The sequence below is a fragment of the Sus scrofa genome, chromosome 9 (genome assembly GCF_000003025.6).
Source record: "Sus scrofa isolate TJ Tabasco breed Duroc chromosome 9, Sscrofa11.1, whole genome shotgun sequence".
Lineage (NCBI taxonomy): Eukaryota > Metazoa > Chordata > Mammalia > Artiodactyla > Suidae > Sus > Sus scrofa.
In genome coordinates this window covers 113,447,499-113,471,901 of record NC_010451.4, presented here as the reverse complement: position 1 = coordinate 113,471,901, position 24,403 = coordinate 113,447,499, and the positions used below count along the sequence as shown (strand labels likewise).

At 36.4% G+C, this 24,403-nt stretch overlaps 1 protein-coding gene and 1 pseudogene across 1 annotated transcript; both read left to right on the top strand.

Annotated features, from left to right (window-relative positions):
- On the top strand, nucleotides 3,600-4,648 carry LOC110262304 (annotated as a pseudogene).
- LOC100511466 (olfactory receptor 13-like) lies at nucleotides 12,974-13,915 on the top strand. Its single transcript, XM_003130292.2, has one exon. The coding sequence runs from the start codon at nucleotides 12,983-12,985 to the stop codon at nucleotides 13,913-13,915; it is 933 nt and encodes a 310-aa protein (XP_003130340.1). The 5' UTR covers nucleotides 12,974-12,982.

Sequence of the window (24,403 nt, the reverse complement as noted above, 5' to 3'; positions counted from 1 at the left end):
TTATCCAGATCATCCTAACTTGCATGGGTCTTAAAAACAAAGACAGTCAAATACAGGAAGAAAAATTATGATTTTATTACAAGTTAATTTAACTCAGTGTACTGAGAACTATTTACAGGCAGCTTTGTTTTGTCATGATTTGCCTTATCATGCTTTGCAGATACTATACTTTTTACAACTTGAAGGTTTGTGGCAACCCTGCATTGTCAGATGATAGAAATTTTTAGGAATAAACTATTTTTAAATGAAGATATGTACTTTTTTTAGACATAATGCTATTGCATACTTCATAGACTACATGATAGTGCAAACTTGTCTTTAATATGTGCTGAAAAAACCAAAAACAAAAAGGTGTAACTTACTTTACTTAGATATTTGCTTTATTGCATTAGTCTGGAACTGAAACTATAGTATATCTGAGATATGCTTGTGCTACCTATGGGGAAACTTGCTGTTACTGTGCAAAATAAAATGACATCTACCATGTATATTTAAGTGTTATGGTGCCATGCTAAATAACAACACATGATAAATTGACTTTCTTCTGTGTAGCTGATGAGGCTGATTTTTCTTTCTTTTTTTTTTAGCCATCTTGTGTCATATGGAGTTCCTGGGCCAGGCATGAGATCCAAGCCCTAGTTGCACCTATGCTGCAGCTGCTGCAGTGCTGGATTCTTAACCCACTATGCCAGTCTGGGGATCGAACCTGTGTCCCAGAAATACAGAGATGCTGTCTATTCCATTGTACCACAGCAGGAACTCCTGAAATGTCTTATGTTGATGTCAGTTACGTAAGGAAGGATTCTCAGAATAGGCTCTAAAATTGAGAGACCCTAAAAGTACTACATTGGATAATTTTTAAAAAATATTATGTACTAGCAATAGTAAATCTTTTTTGTCTTTTTGCCTTTTCTAGGGCCACTCCCGTGGCATATGGAGGTTCCCAGGCTAGGGGTCTAATCAGAGCTGTAGCTACAAGCCGACGCCAGAGCCACAGCAACTCAGGATCCAAGCTGCGTCTGCAACCTATACCACAGCTCACGGCAACATGGGATCCTTAATCCACTGAGCAAGGCCAGGGATCTAACCCGCAACCTCATGGTTCCTAGTCAAATTCGCTAACCACTGAGCCACAACAGGAACTCCAGCAATGGTAAATCTTTAACAATAAACTTTCTAAGGGAGCGAGGAGGCTTATTTACGATTTCAAGCATTCAATGTGTCATCACTGAGCACAGAGTAGGAAAAATAAGAGTACAATCAGTGCTAATCAGCCATTAAAAAACCAATTCCATCAAATGTTTGGGAGCTACATAAGTCGTCAAATATCCATGTTATTCCCCATATTTACTAGCCCTCTTTAAAATTAGATGACTGCATATGACTGTTTCTGGCCTAAAAACTGAGAAGTAGCATGAGTTACTTCCAAGTTAAAGTAGTTATTAGCAGGTATGCATCTTCATCTCTTTCCCTCCTGTGATCCATTAGAACTTGTGTTCCATAAGCTACAAGATGATAGTGGGCTGCCATGCCCATATCTAAATTTGCCTGAGTATAAAATATATATGCTGTACAAAACATTGAGGACTCAGGATATATCTGTTGTGTTGTTATGGCAGCTGGGTATCATGTAGGAAGATTAAAGGGCAATGAGTATGAAGGAGCTGCCATTTGGAAAACCCCAAAAACCTAGAAAGTGAAATACTAAAACAAGGTATGTCTGACATATGTCAGCACTTTGGGATTCAGGGGCACTTGGATCAAGGCTGAGGGTAGAAGGAGACATGGTCTCAAGCTGGTGATTATGGAAGGATAAAGATCTGGATGTTGTTAGATTGTCCCAGGTTGGATCCTACATAGGTGGACACCAGGATGGAGTTGTGCAGCTAGGATATTTATTTGGGATCAGCACTTGCAGAAGGCGGTGGGAAGCAGGAAATCTGAAATGTCAGTGCAACAGAGGCTCAACCCCACAGCCAGCTATGAAACACCTATGGCCCACCATTTTTCCCATATCAGGCCAGAAGAGTGGAGCCATTAAATTCCCACCACCATCAGTCTTGTGGTGGGTGGTGAGCAGCACCAGAAGCACATGCGCTAGGATGAGGCATCTCAGTGGTCCAGGCAGCCCTGAGGGAGCTGAGAGCTGGAGGCCTTCTATGGGCACCAGGGGCAAAACAGCCCTTCCTGGAAGTCAAGGCTCTCTGTCTCCACCACACAGGTTGAAGTTGAAGAGTCTGTAGTTTTCTCTTGTTGTGGTTTTCTTATTTATCACTTATCAAGTAATTGTTAGAATACCCCCACAGTAACAGAGTATTCCATTTGAGTCAGAGGTTTAAAGAGAAGACCTCTCTGGATTCAGCATCATAGAAATGTCCCTCAGGTAGTACAACTGCCAGGGAAGGATGAACTCAGGTTAACAAAGGCTAAACTGATGTCAGACACATTTCCCACTAAGGAATTTTTACCCAGGTTGAGCTTTAAATTATCTAACTGCTTGGCTTACTCTTATTTCTTTCTTAACAAGAAAATAAAGCATGTCCTTTGCCTCAGCAATCCAACTCCTAGGAATATATAGTTTTTATATAGTTTTTAATTAAAAAATATATATGTATAAACACAGAGAGAGGGATTATATATATACATATATAAATATTTTTAATATATACACGTGTTGCACACATATACACGTCTGTACGTTAATTGTCCCAAACACATCATTGCAAATAAAAAGGACATAGTACATAATCTAGTCTCCAGAAAATGAGATTCACTTAGTTACACTGTATTTATGGAATGAAAAAAAATACCGAACTGTCAAATAAATGTCATAGATTTTTTGACATGAGAAAATGTTCATAAATGTTATTGCCAAAGGAAAACAAAGGATAGGTATAATATTTGTTTCTGTCATTTAAAAAAAATTCTAACATACAACAAATAAATATGTGTGCTTTACGAAGACTAGATAGTGACATCTCAAAATAATTAAAATGCTCACCTTTGCATCATAGATTTCTTAGTAATTTAAATGACATTTTATTTTTCCATTTCTAAAAAGAAATTAAAAATTGAATGTCATACCATCAGATATAACATGAATCTTTTTATTTCCACTATAAATCAGTCTTTTAAAACTTTGACCTGTAACCTAAAATTGCCAGGTGTAAGCAAATTTTTCATACAATAAGAAAAATAAGTAAGAGTACTAAGTTAATAACTAAAATAAAGTCCTAGAATTGTAAGATTTTTAAGCTAAAAATAAATCACCAGTTAATATAGATATTGTTAAAGTAGTGAAATAACTAGATTCTCTGCATGGAAACAGAAAAGCTGAAGTAGAGTATCCAGAATAAAACCACTGGCATGGCTCTCTTACCCCACAATAATATTTTCATACTATGCTAAATACTTTTTTCTTCCTTTACAAATATGGTTTTGAAATATTGGATGCATTAAGATTGAAAATAATTGAAACCACAGAAATGAGCCTGTCTCCTCTGAATTATTTTGAATTAAATAACTCTAATTTTTATTAATTCTTTAGACTAACCTTTCTGTCACCCTTCTGTCCTTGACAGACTTCTTTAAGGACTGAATGGAACAAAACATAGTCACAGAATTAATTTTGTTAGGATTCCAGCTCTGTGCAAAGATGGAAGTGTTCCTCTTCTGGATGTTCTCCCTATTTTATACCTTCAGCCTGCTGGGGGATGGCATGATATTTGGACTCTTCCACCCACATTCCAGACTGCACACCGCAGTGTACTTCTTCCTCTCTTAACTGTTGTCATCAATAGGTCCTATGTCCTATGCTTCCAACAATGTCCCTGAGATGTTGGTGAACTTAGTGAACCCAAATGTAATTCTCTCCTTTGTTGATGCATAATGCAGATGTTTTCGTATTTGATTTTTGCTCATAATACATAGTGCATTCCCCTGCATTACACTGTCGTCATGAACTGGAGAGTGTGTATGGTCCTGTGGATTGATTCTGGTTCTGGTACATGTAATTTTCCTTCCAAGGAAATTTCCTCTCATTCTGTGAGTCCTAGGAAGCAGATCAAGTCTTCTGTGAAATCCTATCTGCTCTCAAACTGACCTATGCTGACACTTGGATCAATGAAGCTGTCATTTTTGCTGCCTGTCTTTGTCTTAGGCCCCTCTGTTTGATGCTGGTCTCATATAGCATCCTCTGGACCATCCTAAAGATCCAGTCAGGTGTGAGCTAAAGAAAAGACTTATTTCACCTGCTCCTTTCACCACTGTGTGGCTGGGCTTTTCTTTGGCACTTCCATGGTGGTTTATATGGTCCCCATGCTCGAGTCAAAGAAAGAAAAAAGAGAACGTGCTATTGCTGTTTCACAATTAACTCCATCCTTCACCTGCAGCCTCAGGACTGTTGAGGTGATGGGTATGTGGAAGAAGAGGTTCATGTGAGGGACGGAAAGAACTTTTGGCTAAATAGAACTTTTTCCCTTTGAGATGTGGTTGTAAGATGCCTCAAAGATGCCAAAAATGGCATATAAATTACATAACAGATGAGTTTAATAAGAGAAGGTGAATTGTCCAAGACTACCTGAAAATAGGGAGAATTTTGATGAACAAGGGTCATTTTTGTTCAGAGATGAGACATCTGGATTGTCAATATGCTTAATGCCATAAAAATCTAAAGAGAACATTTTTTCAAGAAATAGCTTATTTCTTTATTTTTTATTTGTTGTATTATTGAAACAAAGTGTTATTATGCTATTAACCAATTCAGTCATAAGCATTCACATCACCTCATACCAAGCGATGTTTTTTTCAGGGAAGTGAACACCCAGAAAGTTCATAGCTGCACAACGTACCTCAATACATGAAATCATTGTAGAACTGTGTATCTCTACAGCACCAGCTATGAGTCAAGTGAAGAAAGGACTGAGATGCACAGGTGGATAGCTAATAATTGCCAAGTGTTCTGACAAGAGTTGAACAATATTTAACAAAAAAAGAGATAACACTATCTCACAGCTCCTTATATTTCCATTTCTTCTTTACTTTTGCTTTCATTTTTACCTCCTTCCAGCATTCTCTTTTCTAGTCTCCCAACATACATAATGAAAGGTGGATTTATTCTCTAATTTTCTCATGTCTCTGTTATTTTTATTTCTCTTGACAAGGTTTTCCCCAAAGCATCTGCCTTTTTATTATCCAGGCCAGCAGAGTATTTTCATGTAGTAATATTTCACCTTACCATACCTCTCAACCATTAAAAAAGAAAAGATAAAATTAATTAATAAACATATAGTGGAATATAGCAACATACCAGAGACCTGGCTTCTTAATGTGCAAAAGTAAACCACACTAATGCTAATACATGGAGTGGGACTTCCACATAATGTTATAAAGAATGACCTTTACTTCTAAGACATATTTTCCACTACCGAATTTTTTGTTCATGAAATCAAATTATTAAAATCCATTTTTAAAGTAATCTTTTAACTACTATATTTAAATTAAAAATTGAAATTCAGGGAAAATATTTTACATATTAACATGTAAAATAGTATGTCTTGGAGTTCTCGCTGTGGTGCAACAGGATTGGCAGGGTTTCTGGAGCACCAGGATGCAGGTGTGTTCCTCTGCCAGGAAGAGTGGGTTAAGGATCTGGCATTGCCACAGCTGAAGCATAGGTTGCAACAGTGGCTTGGATCGGCTCCTTGCCCCAGGAACTTCCATATGCACAGGGCAGCCAAAAAAAAAAGTATGTGTCTTGACAGTGCCAGAATAGCTGGTATCAGTTTTACCCTCCCACCATAAATAGCTGTGCAATCTCAATAACATATAGAAAACAACTTTTGGCATTAAAGAAATGGAAGGTATGTATATGAGGTGAGAAAATTGATACAGGCTTTCCTAAGAAGGCATTTTCCCAGTCTTTGTATAGGAATATGGAACCCAAACATGGATCAGTGGTCTTGGTGACCAGAGTAAGCAGTGATGAGAATTCAAGGCTGCTGGATCAGTTGGGAATTGGGGGTCAATGTCCCATATGGGGAGAGCAATTGAGAGAGCATCCTAGAAAAACTCATGTTAAAATGTCATTTGTTTCCTTAGTTAACTCCTCAGCCATATGAAAATGGTAAGGAAAGTCCTAGTAGAAAGCAGCAACTGGAAGACACAAAGCAGAACAGATCATCTGGATCTAACAAATTCCTGGGAAGATGTTCGAGTTCAGATTTAGCCAGAACAGAGAGAGATTGGTTTAAACAAACAAACAAACAAACAAAAAACTTAGAAACTCAGTTGGGGCACTAGAAATTCCATGTCTGGGGAGAATTCCAAGGTCCTAGGATTAGGGGCTATGTCCCAACAGTAATGGGGGAAATGACACATATTTAACATTACTTGAAAAAAAAGTAATGACAAGAAATTTTAAAATCTGATCCACACTGTCAACGCAGAGATTCAAGAAGCTCAGGAGAACTTGGTCAGGATAAACATTAAAAAGATCCCCGGAAATATATTAGTCAAACTACTGGAAATGAAAGATAAAGACAAAACTCTACAATTGACCAAGAAAAAAAAAGGTCATTACTCTCAAAGAAAAATAATAAAATTATAGTTGACTTCTTACCAAACATCATGGAATACCATCTTAAAGTACTGAAATTTTTTTTTGCCTTTTTAGGGCTACACCCATGGTATATAGAAGTTCCCAGGCCAGGGGTTAGAGCTGTAGCTCCTGGCCTACACCACAGCCACAGCAGCATGGGATCTGTGTCTGTGACCCACACAACAGCTCATGGCAACCCTGGATCCTTAACCCACCGAGCAAGGCCAGGGATCGAACCTACATTCTCATAGATGCTTGTCAGATTCATTTCTCTGAGCCACAACAGGAACTCCCTAAAGTACTGAAATTTAAAATTATCCACAAAAAAAAATCCATACACAGCAATAATAATGTTTTTAATAATGGATTCTCTAAACAGAAAATAAATTAAAAATTTCTAAGAAGTTAGAAAACAGGGAAACTTTGAATATCAGGAAGAAAGTACATGGTAAGAAAAATTATGAGTAAATTCTAAGGGCTTTCCTTATTCTCTTGAGTTTTATCAATTGTGTTTTATTGTTCAAGTCAGAATTATATCACCGTTTGGTACCTTTTTAAGTTTATGTAGAGGAAATATTGAAGATAATTATAAATTGGAGAGATGAAAAATGAGCAAAGGGAAATAAAGTTTTTATATTTCACTCAAACTGGTAAAAAAAATGACATTAAGTGACTGTGATAATATCTAGAACAGCCACTAAACTGTAAAAAGCGATCAAAAAGCTATACAAAGTCATACGTTATGAACACTATAGACATTGTTGTATTAGTTGAAGTATAAATTAGTACAAGAGACTAGAGTATACAATAATAAATCCACAGATACGTAGTCAGTAAAAAAACTTTTAATGGGTGCCCTGCAGCATATGAAAATTCCCCAAATAGGGACTGAATCTGAGCTATAGCTGTGACCTATGCCATAACTGTGGCAATGCTGGATCCTTTAACCCACTGCAGGAGGCTGGGAATTGAACCCAAGCCTCTGCAGTTGAATTCTTAACCTACTGCACCATAGTGAGAAGTCCTAGTCAGTAAATTTTTGAGAAAGATTCCAGTGCGATTCAATGAGTAAATGATTTACCTTTGTAGTTGGATAATATTTATAGAAAAAAATGAAATTCAACCTCAACCTCAAACCATACAGAAGTTAATTTGAGGTACATCATAGATCTAAACATGAAAGCAAATATTTACTCTTCTAGGAGAAAACTTGAGATATGTTTCTCAAGTTTTGTTTCTCAAGATATGTTTCAAGAATTTGGGATAGGTAGTTTTCTTTTTTAAAATTTTTTATTAAAGTCAGTTGATTTATAATGTTCCTTCAACACTAATCTTAAAAGAAAAATTAATAACCTGGACTCCATTAAAATTAAGAGCTTATTTTCATCAAATGAATCAGTAAGAAAATGAATAAGCAAGTCACATACTGCATGTGAACATACCTCAGTACCTATATTCAACCAGACACTTATGTCCAAACTCTATAAACAATGCCTACAAATAAATGAGGAAGTAAAAAAGGCCATTCAATTAAAAGTTGTTTAAAAAACTTGAAGAGGCTCTTCATTCAAAAAGATAACCCAAAGGCCAGTGAACATACAATAATGAGTTCAATATGATTACTCATCAATAAAATATTAATAAAACCACAGAGAAGTACCACATGGTTAAAATTACAAAGTTAATATTAAGTGTTGGTGTGGATGTAAAATTATAAAACTGTACTAGAAAGCTGTTTCACAAGATCTACTAAAAATACATATGTGCCTATCCTGTGGTTCAGTAATTCTGTTCCTTGGCATATATCCAGTGAAAGCATGTATAAGAATATTCATAGAAGCTTAAGTCACAATAGCCAAAAATTAGAAATAAACTAAATGTCCATGAACATTAAGGATAGATGAATGAATTTTGGAATGTTCATATCGAATATTATGTATCATAAAAAATGAACTTCTGATATACAAATAATATGGGAGAAAGTATACTGGGTCAAAGGAGCCAGACGCAAAAGCATCCTTGCTCTGTAATTTATTTAGATGAGGTTAAAAAATAGGCAAAACTAAATTGCGTGACAGAAGTCAGACCAGTGTTTTATCTTGAGGTAGGAAAGTGATTTCTAGCAATGAGGGGGTTATGGACATTTTCCGTTGTAATGGAGATGTTCTACACTTTGGTATGGATGGGTGCTTACACAAATATTTTATATACAATATTATTTATATTGTATATAATCCATTGAATTATACACTTTATAGCTTTAGAGCTTGTAACTTGACCAGCAGACCACATGGATTTGAACGTATCTCTGGTAGAGAAAGATGTCTCCACTAATCTCCAATAGGTGAATCATGAAACAGGCCACAGGGATTCTACATCAAGGCTTTCCATCTACAGCAGAAGACAATACACCTTTCAAAGGACCATTCCCCACATAATACTGAGACTTGGTAGAAACTAGTCAAAGATCATCAAGTAACTATAAATCCAGAGTCTTCTGTCTTGAACTGAGATGCTATCAGACCCACCCAATCATAAGATAGAATGATCCCAGCAACCATGCATCATATACTGAAAGTGGTATAACGTAGGACAAGAGCAAGTGCAGAAGACAAAAGTGAACTAAATGGGCAGGTGACCCAGATCCCCATATCATCTGGCTAGATATATTGGTGTTATGTATGTAATACTCAGGTGCGGGGCCTTAAAGCTAACTAATGAGGATAAATTTCTCATTGCCAATACCTAGCCATTCACCTATTCATCTAATTTGCGGAGAGAGAAATTTCCTGAGATAAGAATATTCATGGACTCCTGGAAAATGGCAAATGTGTTGACTGGTTGGTCATGGGCCTGGAGGGAGCATAGTTGAAATAGTGAGTGAATAGAGGTATGGGAAAGAGTTGGGAGGTGGGGCACAAAGTACTGAATTTGTACATCCCACATTCATACCAAGCAGAGACATCATTGCAGCAGAGGCCTTAAACAACCAGGTGTAAAACAACTCAGTAGATGTCAGCCAGTCTCTGCTTTCAGCTACTCCAGTGATTGCATGGTGAGCACACTAATGCAGTAGACATGGCAACAGAGATGGAGGTTTTGCATGAATGCAGTGGGATAAGCTGCCCCCCCCCCAATGCAGCTCTACTGTTCTGAATATCTGTTCTTGGGCAGCAAAGACCAATGCTGGGCCCTCGGTGTGGTACCTTCCTCTTAAGGAAATCAATAAGGCAGTTGGTGACATGCAGATTCCTTCTATCCTATGTAGGGCAATGACTCATTGTGATTGCAGATGATGTATGTTGCAAGCATAAACTTGCCTACTTTTCTACCATATCTTGACCGGTACTTCTGCTGTAGGGTTATTAGAATATTTAATTTCTGATTCAGTTTCCCACATAATATCACCTCAGTCCAACAGTGCTATTTCACAGCAAAGGAAATGACAAGGAACAAATGACAAGGGATTCACTGGTTCCAACACATACGGCATGATTCTGAAATTGTAACCTGACATACAGACTTAGGACACTGGATAGCTGATAACCGACTGCAGAATTGCAATACTGTCCTACAGTGTACACTGTGATAGAAATGCCTGCTCTGACAGATAGAATACATATATCCAGCACCCCCGTCAGGGTTAAGAGGACAGGAATTGGCTCTCTGCTTTTACAGAGCTGTATCATTCCCATGAGGACAGGACCAGAAATTATCAAAAAGGGAAATTTTTTAAAAGTAAGCTTTACTCCACCCTTGTGCCTTATCCATTCATCCTCTAGGCAGGTCAACAAGACACAAAGCAGTGCAACATGAAGCCCGAACAGGAATGACCACACATTTCCAGACCTGTGCTCAAGGAATGTAGGTCGAGTTGCTACCTAAAATCTAGTGATTAAGACCCTTGAACACAAGTTTATTTTCCTACAAGGTTCATAGCAGTTGGGAAACCAGACTATGTACACTAAAACAAATGTGTTTCTAGGAAATAAAGTCAAGTTTTTATTTCACTGTCAAGTAATAAACAGACATGGATCTTCCAAGTGCCTCCTGAATGTCTGAGAGCTGGACAACATAAAAATTCATGAAACTATAACAAATTTTCTGTATTTGGGCATTAATATTCATGGGATAACCCAGCAACCATGCATGACTGAATAGGTGTGCATCATTTTTGTTATGAAAGCACTACCTGTTATTATCTTAACCTCTAAAGATTTCCTCAGAGACAGAAATAGAGACTGCCAATCCTCTGCAGTCTCAGGAGGATAACAGTGGGTTGTCTTCTTCATGTCTCTGTAGGGAGCATACTGGTGTGAAACTTACTGTCTCATGCCCTGCACAAAGCCCTCATGACAACTGGGAAGGTGCTCTGTGGAGATAATAAGGGAACAAAGCCTTCTCCTCTTGTTGACAAAATGAAAAGCCAACACCCTTCCTCAGCAGTTCTCAGAGGAGGAGCAATTCTTCCATCACCATCAATAAACTTAGCCACACCAGGTACATTTGCCAGTGTCCTAAATCTGTATGTCAGGTTATAATTTTTATCAGGTCTACGATTTCCGAGTAATATAACATGCGTTGGAACCAGTGAGTCTCTTTGTCATTTGCCCTTTGTCATTTCCTTTGCTGTGAATTAGGCCTACTGGACAGAGGTGATATGAAAATTTTGTGGGGTCCTTATACAAGTCATCCCTAAACACACATGATTCTTAATTGCCTTTGTAAGTTTGAGTAAAATATATTTTAACATCATTTTCATTGCCTGTTAGCTGTTACTGTCACTCTTCAATACCATTCCAAATTATATTTTTATTAGTGCTCAAATTTTGCTCATTGATAGTTTAAATAATAGTCTGAATAAAATATACTATTGATCAACATATCAATGTACTAATATAGTCAACATAAGAATTATTGTTTTGGACTTGTAGCTATTTTTAAGGTAGGGAAGTAAGTGTGTGTGGCTTTCTGATAAATATTGAATATGAAACAAAAAACGCTAGTATTTTTATTTTAAAATCTAGGCTTAAAATATTACATATAGAGGGAAGTCAAGTATCTATATAAGGGAGAGTATTTAGAGTTGTTGGATAAATGTACAAATATTTATTTATGTGCGGTATTATGAGGCCAAAGTCTGAATGGTGAGTTCGAGCTCAGAGCTCCTATCAACTGATGGCTCCACCCTTGAAACAATGGTATGTATATCACAGGAAATCAATAAACACCAAAACATTTCATTTTTAGCCTTCTGGACATGACACTTATTGGAATAGTATTAGAGGAGTAACCATGATAGTGGAATGATTTTTAAATGCCTTTATAATTTATAGCCTTCTAAATTGAGAATTATGGCTCATTCTCATTCTCTACAAGATAGATGATCTTAAAAAAAAGATGGGAATAAAATTTAAGCAAGAAGGGTAACATTATTTATCCTTATATTTTGATTGTGGAATTATAGAGTAAGAAAGATGATTTAGTTCAGTCTCTCAAGGAATTTAGAGACCCCTTTTGCAGAGTCCTTCACAGAAGTCCTCCAACTAGTGCCAATCAGCTGCAGAGACAATGTCTAAAACTGAGTATTTCTAGATTGTTCATCAATATTGGGTCAAAACCTAATAGTTACTGATTCTCTTTTTGTGTTTAGGTAAACAACACAGTACAAACCTGTTTAGTCATTCATGCATATGTTTATTTAACATTATGAAAAACTAAATAATAAACAGATTTTAGATTGAAAATTACACTTGAACAAGAAGAGATTTAATATAGTATTAGTTGTTCAGGTGACAAAAGATGCAGGAGTGGAAAGTATGTTTTGACAGGCAGATGAGATATTAATGGCTAAATATATATTTGGGTAATGGTATGTCTCCCCTTACTATATGCCCCAACTCCTTAATGAAACCCTCCAACTTGAGATTAGACATATTGCAGTTTAAGGACTTCAGCATGTGAAGCAATTAAGGGTCATCATTTTTGGAAAAAAAAAACAGAAATAACTTTAATGTAAGCAAAGAAAAGCAAAATTTATTTGAAGGATATGAGATAGCTCACTGAATGAAACAAAAACTATGTATTTGATTAACATGTGACAATATATATATTTTGAATATTTAACCTCTGTTAAAAACAGTAACAAGAAAGGAAACATATATGTATGTGTGTTTATGCATATGTATATATGTATGTATGTATTTATCTTAAGGTTACCAAATAAAGTCTTTAAATATTCAGTTAAAAACACAAAAATTCACTGAGAATTTCTGAATACTTTTTTTAACCATAAAAAATGCACCAAACACATTAACATAAATCTATTTTTAAAGACTTCTCATAAACTGTGGACATTAACTCAATTTTCTTTGTCATAGTGATATGGGAGACAATATGACCTCTGTCACAGAGTTCATCCTGCTGGGATTTTCTCTTGACCCAAGGATTCAGCTGTTCCTCTTTGGGCTCTTCTTCCTGTGCTATGCCTTCACCCTGCTGGGGAATGGGGTCATCCTGGGGCTCATCTCATTGGACTCCAGACTGCACACCCCCATGTACTTCTTCCTCTCACACCTGGCCATCGTTGACATAGCTTATGCCTGCAACACGGTGCCCCAGATGCTGATAAACCTCCTGAGTCCAACCAAGCCCATCTCCTTCACTGGCTGCATGACACAGACCTTTCTCTTTTTGAGCTTTGCTCACATTGAATGTCTTCTCCTGGTGGTGATGTCCTATGATCGGTACGTGGCCATCTGCCACCCCCTCCGATATTCTGCCATCGTGAGCTGGAGAGTTTGCATTACCCTGGTAGTGATTCCCTGGGCCATTGGAGTCCTTCTGTCTTTGATTCATCTAGTGTTACTTTTACCCTTACCTTTCTGTATCTCCCAGAAAATCAATCACTTTTTCTGTGAAATCATGGCTCTACTCAAACTTGCTTGTGCAGATACCCACATTAATGAAACTGTGGTATTGGCTGGAGCAATTTCTGTGCTACTGGGACCATTCTCCTTAATTGTAATCTCATACATGTGCATCTTCTGTTCCATCCTTAGGATCCAATCTGGGGGAGGGCAAAAAAAAGCCTTCTCCACCTGCTCATCTCACCTCTGTGTGGTTGGGCTCTTTTATGGCACAGCCATTATCACCTATGTTGGGCCCAGATATGGGAACCCCAAGGAGCCGAAGAAATATCTTCTCCTGTTTCATAGCCTTTTCAATCCCATGCTCAATCCTCTTATATACACTCTTAGAAATTTGGAAGTAAAGGGTGCCTTAAAGAGAGTGCTGGGAATAAAGAGAGCTTTATGAAAACATGATGGCATCAGGGTGGACAGTGACCTAGGAGAATATTATTTCAAGAGGTTTCAAACCCAATTCAGCATGTTATCTGAGACGTTAAAAATATAGCTGTGCCCTGAATCACCATTATATCGCTGATTCAGTAGATGTGGGATGTATTTTAGAAATCTATGACTTTAAATGTTATAAATTGTAAATTTTGATGTTACTGAATGCTATGGCCCAACATTTGGAAGCTACAGATCTAGAACACCCTATATTCTTTTTAATTTCTTCATAGGGCTATGGTCCAGCTCCATATCTCCCAAAATGTTTCCTCAAATCATTAATCCCTCAAGGGGGCTTTAAAAATAAATTCTCTGGTCAAATAAGTTTGAGAATTATTGGATATCATATGTCATATTTTAGAAGGCTCACAATTATATTAGCATAGTAAACCTATAAAAATTCCTATGGTAAATAAAGAATTCTATTGCAATTTTTAAAATTTATTTTTATCAGAGTTTATGTGATTTACAGTGTTGAGTTAATTTCTGCTGTACAGCAGAGATACTCAGTCAAATATATATGTTCTTTTCCTCATGTCATCTTTCATTATGGTGTCTATCACAAGAGACTGGATATAATTCCCTGTGCTATACAGTAGAACCACATTGCTTATACATTCTAAATGTAATAGTTTGCATCTACCAACCTCAAACTCACCATCAATTTTTAGTCAATATTTTCCAAACTCATTTGGTCACATGAAATTTTTAAATAACATTTATTAACAGTTTACTGGAACAGGAGATATTGACATTGATTGACTCATTGCAAATATTTCCTGTAACCATCTTCTAGAGCAAAATGATTTTTTTTCCCTGCAAGATAAACCTCTAAAGAGGATGCAGGTATAAACATGGAACCCCAGGTCTGTTCTCTCTTTGGGTACAGAAACTGAGGGTCCCTATCTTTACTCTTCAATGTTGGATCATCCGTAGATACTAAATTCAGCTCTCTGCTTCATCGTGGATAAGTGTTCCTAGTTACATCTCAGATGACCTCACTCAATTTCACAATCTTATAAATCTGAGATTAAAATATTTTATTCACTATTCACATTTTCTTATTTACCTCCTACATGAAATCAACCTATTTTTCTGTCTCAAGGCAGTTAAGATAAAGACAAGTATCTCACAGGAAACTTGAAGAATTTTCAAAGCTGATCATCTACATAGTGCATAAGCTTTAGAAAAGTTTAATTATTGTGTTTAGAAAATAGAGACATGGGAGAAGTTTTATAAGAGAATGTTCACAGGAATAGGTGCATGATGAATATGATGGATAAAAAAGAAATGAACAAAAGCTAGAGTGCCCAAGGGGCTAGTTGATCCTTTAGAGTTTAAGAACAAAACATAATAGGAAAGTACATGATTTATTATTCATTGGTTATGCTTACTATGAAAGAAATCTCAAATGATAGTCTCACAAACAGGAATTTCCTGATAGTCTGTATGGAATGCCATGTGCATTACTACAGTCTCAGAAGAAAAAAAGGTTGAGGTGTTCATGTAGTTACAAAGATTTCCACCTAATGAAAGAAAAAAAATTCTTGGTTTTTTTGGTGACTAAATATATAGACAAATTTTTAAGAATTAAAAAAATTGTTGGAGTGTAATTGATTACAATGCTGAGTTCATTTCAGGTGAACAGCAAAGTGAATCAGTTGCCCATATACATATTCCTTTTCAGATTCCTTTTCCCATATAGGCTATTACATAGTATTGAGTAGATTTCCCTGTACTATAGGTAAGTCCTTGTTACTTATGTATTTTATATATAGTAATGTTTATATGTTAATCCCAACCTCCTAATTTATCCCTCTTCCCAACATTTTCCCTTTGGTGACCATAAGCCTGTTTTGAAATCTTTGAGTCTCTTTCTGTTTTGTGAATAAGATCTTTTGTATCATTTTTATTAGATTCCACATATTAGTGCTCTCCTATGATCTTTTTTTAACTTTTTATTATACTATATTTACAACGTTCTGTCAATTTCTGCTGCACAGCAAAGTGACCCAGCTATACATCCGTATACATTCTTCTTTTCACATTATCTTCCATCATGTTCCTTCACAAGTGATTGGATATAATTCCATGTGCTACATAGCAGAATCTCAATTCTTATCCATTCCAGATGAAATAGTTTGCATCTACTAACCCCAAACTCCCAGTCCCTCCCACTCCCTCCCTCTCCCTTTTGGCAACCACAAGTCTGTTCTCCATGTCCATGAGTTTTTTTCTTTTCTGTAGATAGGTTCACTTGTGTAGTACATTAGATTCCAGATATAAGTGATATCATATGGTATTTGTCTTCTCTTTCTGACCTACTTCACTTAGTATGAAGTCTTTCATTCCATCCATGTTGCTGCAAATGGCATTATTTTGTTCTCCTTTATGGCTGAATAGTATTCCAATGTGTATATGTACCACATCTTCTTTATCATTCATCTGTCGTTGGACATTTAGGTTGTTTCCATGTCTTGGCTATGTGTGTACTGCTGCAATGAATATAGGGGAGCATGTATTTTTTTCAGCGAAAGCTATGTCTAGATATATGCCCAGGAATGGGATTGCTGGATCATATAGTACTTCCATATTTAGTTTCCTGAAGTACCTCCAAACTGTTTTCCATGGTGGTTGTACCAATTTATATTCCCACCAACAGTGCGGGAGGGTTCCCTTTTAACCACACCCTCTCCAGCATTTGTTATTTGTAGGCTTACCAATGATGGCAAATATGACTGATATGAGGTGATACTTCAATGTAGTTTGTGTGTGTGTGTGTGTGTGTGTGTGTGTGTTTAGGTCCACACCCATGGCATATGGAGGTTCCCAGGCTAGGGGTTGAATCAGAGCTGTAGCCGCCAGCCTACGCCATAGCCACAGCAATGCCAGATCCAAGCCATGTCTGTGGTGAAATATACCACAGCTCATGGCAATGCTGGACCCTCGATCCACTGAGCAAGGCCAGGGAACAAACCTGTGTCCTCATGGATGCTAGTCAGATTTGTTTCTGCTGAGCCACAATGGGAATTCTCCTCAGTGTAGTTTTGATTTGCATTTCGCTAATAATTAATGATGTTGAGCATTTTTTCATTTGCCTGTTGGCCACCTGCATTTCTTCTTTGGAGAAATGTCTATTGAGGTCTTTTGCCCATTTTTCAATTCCTTTTTTTTTTCTGCTGTCCATTTGTAAGAGTTCTTTGTATATTTCAAAGATTAAGCCCATGTGGGTTAATCATTGGAAATTATTTTCTACCATTCCATAGGTTGTCTTTTTTTATGCTTTCCTTTGCTGTGTGAAATCTTGTCAGTTTTATTAGGAACTGTTGGTTTATTTTTGTGTTTATTTCTGTTGCCTTGGGAGACTGACCTAAGAAAACGTTTGTATGGTCGATGTCAGAGAATGTTTTGCCTATATTCTCCTCGAGGAGTTTTATGGTTTCTTGTCTTATAAGTCTTTAAACCATTTTAGGTTTATTTTTGTGCATGGTGTGAGGATGTGCTCTACTTTCATTGATTTACATGCAACGCTCCAGTTTTCCCAGCACCACATCCTGAAGAGACTGTCTTTTCCTATTTTATATTCTTGCCTCCTTTGTTGAAGATTAATTGACTGTAGGTGTCTGGGTATATTTCTAGATTCTCTATTCTGTTTCTTTGGTCTGTATATCTGATTTGTACCACACCACACTATTTTGATTACTGTAGCTTTGTAATATTGTCTGAAGTCTGGGAGAGTTAGGCCTCCTGCTTGAGTTTTGTTCTTCAGGATTGCTTTGGGAATTCTTGGTCTTTTATGGTTCCATATACATTTTTGGATTGTTTGTTCTAGTTTTGTGAAAAATGTCATGGGTAATTTCATAGGGATTGGATTGAATTTGTAGATTGCTTTGGGTAGTATGGCCATTTTAATAATATTAATTCTTCCAACTCAGGAGCATGGGTATTGTTCTGTTTCTTTGAATAATCTTTAATTTCCTTGATTAATGTTTTATATTCCTCAGCATATAAGTCTTTAGCCACCTTGTCAGGTTTATTCCTAAGTATTTCATTTTGGGGGGGTTGATTGTAAAAGGTACTGTCCTCTTTATTCCCTTTCTACTGTTTCATTGTTAGTATACAGAAATGCAACCAATTTCTGAATGTTAATCTTGTATCCTGTTACTTTGCTGAATTTGTTGTTCAGTTTGAGTAGTTTTTGTGAGGAGTCCCTAGGGTTTTATATATATATAGTATCATGTCATCTGCATAGAGTGACAGTTTTATCTCTTCTCTTCCAATTTGAATGCCTTTTATTTCTTTTGTTTGTCTGATTGCTGTGGCTAGGACTTCCAATACTATGTTGAATAAAAGTGGTGAGAGTGGGCATCCTTGTCTTGTTCCAGATTTTAGTGGGAAGGCCTTCAGCTTCTCTCCATTATTATATTGGCTGTGGTTTTCTCATAAATGACATTTATTATGTTAAGATATGTTCCCTCTATACCCACTTTGGTAAGAGTTTTGATCATGAATGAATGTTGGATTTTGTCAAATGCTTTTTCTGCATCTATTGAGATGATCTATGGTTTTTGACTGTTCTTTTGTTAATGTGGTGCATGACATTGATTGATTTGCATATGTTGAAGCATCCTTGTGAACTTGGGATGAATCCACTTGGTTGTGCTGTATGACCTTTTTTATGTGTTGTTGGATTCAGTTTGCTAAAATTTTTTGAGCATTTTTACATCAATATTCATCAAAGATATTGGCCTATACTTTTCCTTTTTGGTAGTATCTTTGTCTGGTTTTGGTATTAGGGTGATGGTGGCTTCATAGAATGTCTTTGGGGTGTTTCTTCTACAACCTTTTGGAAAAGTTTAAGAAGGATGGGTATAAGTTCTTCTTTGTATGTCTGGTAGAATTCTCCTGTGAAGCCATCTGGCCCTGGACTTTTGTTTGTAGGGAGTGTTTTTATGACATATTCAATTTCATTTCTAGTGATCAGTCTCTTCAATTGATCTATTTCTTCTTGATTCTGTTTTGGTGGTCTGTAAGACTCTAGAAAGTTATCCATTTCTTCTAGTTTTGTCAAATTTGTTGGCATGTAATTGTTCATAGTATTTTTTTTATTTCTTCAGTATCTGTTGAGATTTCTCCTTTTTGATTTCTTATTTTGTTTATTTGAGTTTTTTCTCTCCTCTTCTTGGTGAGTCCGGCCAGAGATTTGTCCATTTTGTTTACCTTTTCAAACAACCAGATCTTGGTTTTACTGATTTTTTCTGTTGTTTATTTGTTTGTTTGTTTCTTTCTTTCTTTCTTTTTGAATTGCTATTTTATTCTTCTGCTAACTTTAGGTTTTGTTTGTGCTTCTTTTTCTAATTCTTTTAGGCAAAAAAGTTAGTTTAGTTGTCAATTTGAGATTTTTCTTTTTTGAGGAAGACCTCTATTGCCAAGAACTTCTCTTTAAGCACTGCTTTTGCAACATCCCATAGATTTTGAATGGTTGTGCTTTTATTATCATTTGTCTCAAGGCTTTTTTGTTTGTTTGTTTGTTTTTGCTTTTTAGGGTCACACCTACTGCATATGGAGGTTCCTAGGCTAGGGGTCCAGTTGGAGCTGCAGCTGCTGGCCACAGCCACAGCCAAGCAGGATCTGAGCCACATCTGTGACCTACACCACAGTTCATGGCAATGCCAGATCCTTAACCCACTGAGCGAGGCCAGGGATCGAACCACCACCTCATGGTTACTAGTTGGATTTGTTTCCACTGCACCACAATGGGAACTCCTTGAGGTATTTTTTAATTTCTGTTTTGATTTTCTCATTGACCCATTGTTTTTTTGTTTTGTTTTGTTTTGTTTTACTAGCATGTTGTTTAGTCTCCAAGCAGCCAGTTTTTCTCATTTCTCTTTTTGTGGTTGATTTCCAGTTTCATGCCATTGTAGTCAGAGAAGCTACATGAAATAATTTCTATACTCTTAAATTTGTTGAGGTTATTTTTGTGTTCCAGAATGTGGTAAATCCTTGAGAATGTTCCATGTGCACTTGAAAGTACATTCTAGTTTTCATGGATAGAATGTCCTGAAAATATCAATTAAGTCTAATTTTCTATTGTGTCATTTGGATCTCTGTTGCCTTATTGATTTTCTGTCTAGATCTGGCCATTGATGTGAGCAGGGCGTTAAAGGCTCCTACTATTATTGTATTCCCATCAATTTCTCCTTTTATGTCTGTTAGTATTTATGGTATATATAGGGGTGCTCCTATATTTGGGGCATATGTATTGATGAATGTAATATCCTCTTCTTGAATGGATACTTTTATCATTAATGTCCTTTTTTTTCTTTCTTTATGGCCTCGATTTTAAAGTCTATTTTGTCTGATAGGAGTATTGCAACTCCTTATTTCCTGTCTTTTCCATTTGCATGAAATATCTTTTTCCATCCACTCACTTTCAATTTCTCTGTGATGTTTGCCCTTAGAGGAGTCTCCTGTAGGCAACATATTGAAGGCTCTTGTTTTTTTCATCCAGTCTTTTGATTGGAGCATTCAATTCATTGACATTTGAGGTAATTATTGATACATATGTATTTATTGCAATTTTGAACCTTGTTTTCCAGTTGATTTTATGTTTCTCCTTTGTTCCTTTCTTTTCTTTTCTTTTTTATGGTTGGATGATTTCCTTTCATTTTATGCTTGTGTCCTCTTCTTTTTAGTTTTTGAGAATGTAATGTTTGGTTTTGATTTGTGGTTGCCTTGTTTTTCAAGCATGTTAACCCCTTCCTATATCTGCTTGCTTTAGCCTGATAGTCATATAGGCCCAAACACATTCTAGAAACAAAAGACTCTAGATTTTCTTACTTTCCTTCCCCATAGTTTATGATTTTGATGTCCATTTTTAACATCTTCATGTTTGTCCTTTTGCTTTTCCTTGTGTTTATGGTCCCTTTTACAATAGGTTTTTTTTTTCCTTTTTATTTCTGTATCCTGGCTTGTTTAAGTGATTACTTTCCAACTGTGATTTCCTCCATCCTATTTCTTGTTGCTTCTTTTTTGTTTAAAGGAGTCCTTTCAGCATTTCTTTTAGAATGGGTTTAGTATTGCTGTATTTTTTTTCAGGTTTTGCTTGTTGGAGGAATTATTTGTTTCTCCTTCTATTTTAAATGATATTCTTGCTGGGTAAAGTATTCTGGGCTGCAAATTTTTCCCTTTTAGGACTTTGAATATATCTTGCCACTCTCTGCTGGCATGTAGTGTTTCTGTAGAGAAATCAGCTGATAACATTTTGAGGGTTCCCTTATAATTAACGCTTTGTGTTTCTCTTGCTTCCTTTAGAATCCCCTATTTAACTTTTGCCATTTTTATTATAATATGTCTTGGGGTGGGCCTGTTTGGGTTCAACTTGTTTGGGGCCCTTTGTCCTTCCTGTATCTTGATATCAGTTTCCTTTAGATTTGGAAAGGTTTCAGACATAACTTCTTCAGGTATATTTTCAGTCCCCTTTTCTTTTTCTTCTCCTTCTGGAATCCCTATTATGTGTGGACTGGCCTGCTTAATATTATCCCATAGACTTCTTATATTGCATTCATATTTTTTCATTTGATTTTCTGTCTGCTGTCCTGTCCTAATTGGGTGATTTCCATTATTTTCTAAGTCACTAATTTGTTCCTCTGCATTATTAATTTTGTTCTTCTTTGCTTTTAACTAATTTGTGTCTTTGCAAATGACTTTTCTAAGTGTTCTTGGCTCTTGCTTATATTTTCTAGTTCCTTTCTAAAGTAATCTGCATTACTGTTTATAACCACTCTTAATTCCTTCTTATTTGCCCTTAATTCCTCCAGTAGTTTCACTACCTCCTTTTGGAACTCAGTTTCTGTTAGACTGCAGATGTCTGCTTCATTGTTTGCTGCTTTAGGTGAATTGTCCTGTTCTTTTAACTGGGAATGGTTCCTGGGTGTCTTCATTTTGCTTTTATTTTTCTTATTCCATAAGTTTAGGGAAAACAACTACTATAATCTTGGAATGATGTTTTTATGCAAGAGTCCTCTTTATTTTGTGGGGACTTACTATTTATTTTTGGTGTGGGAATTTGGATGTTGTTGTCTTTTTCCTCAGTGTGAGAATGCTGTTATCCCTCTGATAGGGTGCTGCATGTTCTTCCTGGGAGATAGAGGCAATGGGCAGGGCTAGTAGACAGTGCCTGATTGCTGGGCTCTTAACAGTACCAAGGACCCAGTGCCCTCCTCTGTGCTGCCTCTTGAGTTGACTGGGGCTGCAAATGATGCCTGTTCAGGGACCCCTAGTGGCAGTGGGCCATGCCCACCTCTGGAATCTGAGATAACTGCAGTGGTTTGTTCCTGCCACCTGTAGAACAGGCAAGAAACATCATCCCACTTAGCCTGCACATGAGGTGTTGCCAAAAGAGGGGTCATCCCTGATGCAAGAGTCACCTCACTGCCCATAGCACTGCCCACCAAGAGTCTTTGAGTCCACAGAGAAAGAAATCCCTGTGGCGGTCCACCCCTCTTCCTCTTGCCCTCCCTCTTCCTTCTTCTTATGACACCTTGCTTTTCCTGTAAGCCCAGACCTCCTCCTGGGTTCCCTCAGCTGTGACATTCTGCTCTCCAGTCCTTGGTGCACCAACCCTAGCTCCCACAGGCTATTTCTGCACTACCAACCCTAGTCCTATCCCTGGAACTGACCTCCAGAGCCTGAGTTTCAGTGTCCAGCCCCCACCTGAGCACCTCAGGCTGTGGTGTCTAATCTATGATATTTATCTTTCTCTGGATTACTTCACTTAATATAGTGATTTCTAGGTCCATCCATGTTGTTGCAGTGACATTATTTCATTCTTCTTATGGCTAAGTAACACCTCATTGTATTTATGTACCACATTTTTATCCACTCCTCTGTAGAAATTTTTAAACTTTGTTTTTATAATGATGGAAGAAAATAACGAAGTTTTAGGTGATATAAATAAATTATATCTTTTAAAATTACATTTAAATGTTATTTTGTATTATAGTCAGGTCTCGACCACTTAAAAGCAATAAAACTTGGATATAAGTCTTTTAAGAACAGTTTTAGAAATGTTTCAGTTGCAGATTAAACCCTAGAATAAATTGAAGAAGGAAGTTCTACCAGGCTTTAGTGGAGTTAAGACCTGCTGAACAATTAAAAATTTAGGGGATTAAGAGAAACTATTAATTGCATCAAAGTGGCTTATCTTATTGAACAAATATCATCATTTCAATAAAGAGATCAGTGTTCTTGTTTATGGGGTTAATGTTTAGTCCTTAGTAAAGTTTATACTTAATTGAGTCAGAAAATAGTGTTCTACCTCTCTTAGTTAATGATTTCTGGGGAATCCTGATGATTAGACTATGAAATTATATTTTGAGCAACAGTGTTTATCTGGTCTGGGGCTTTTTCATTGGGAGATTATTTATGGTCACTGAAGAACAGATTGACCCTCACAAAACTCTCAAGATAATTGTGGCTATCCTGGGTGCCAATTTGAATGTTTATAATGGAGGATATTTCTCCTGAGGGAAAGGAGCACCTATAGTCATTATCCAAGATTCCCCAATTTTCCATCCAAAAATCTGAGAAAATGAATTTAAAAAATAATATGGCTCAATGAGCTGGTGTCAAAGAAAATGCAATTGAATTATACTGAATGGTATTTTCTAAAACCAAAATAAGTACCTCAAATAGAGTACAAATCTCATAATCAGAAAACCAAGTGGATACTAAGTAAAGTTTCTTTGTCTTGGGCTGTGCTTAGTAAGCACTAACAAATTCTGCCTCTTCAGTTTTTCATTTTTCAGGATTCCAAGAGAAACATGGCCCTTTTCTCTTTTTAACGCATAACTACTCCATAAATACAATTAATAATATTTTACAGTTGTAATTTTCCATAAATTACATGCCTGTCATGACTCTTTGAAGATATATTCATCCTTGACTGGAATATTTATTTCATCAATTAAAAGCCAATATTTTGAAAATTAAATTATTAAGGTACTTTAATTTTTGAAGTTTTTTTATTATCTCTGGAATGTAGATAATATACTTTCAAATGGAACTTATGCACAAATCCTAATGGACCTTGTTATAATCATAATGGCTACAAATTCAGGTTAAAATAAGATCAGTGATTTCAGAAAATGCCCAGTGGTGACAGAAAATATAAATATTTGAGAACATATTTATTGCAACTAAGAGCTGACTATATTATGTATATTATTTTCCTTTGTATGCATTTATGCTTTGTATACATTTATGTTTTACTCTGACCACTCTAGGAAGTTTTCCACAAGTTAAAAGTTGCATCACCTTGATACATGATAAGAAACGTGATTTTCAGATGATTCATTTTCCTATATTTAAGTTAGTTCAGTATCATAAACATGTATATTTAATTTCTTATTGGCTTAGATCTTTTTACTTTTTAAATTAAAGTATAGTT

Coding starts and splice junctions, on each gene's coding strand:
- LOC100511466 (XM_003130292.2), top strand. CDS start 12,983: ATGGGAGACAATATGACCTCTGTCACAGAGTTCATCCTGCTGGGATTT.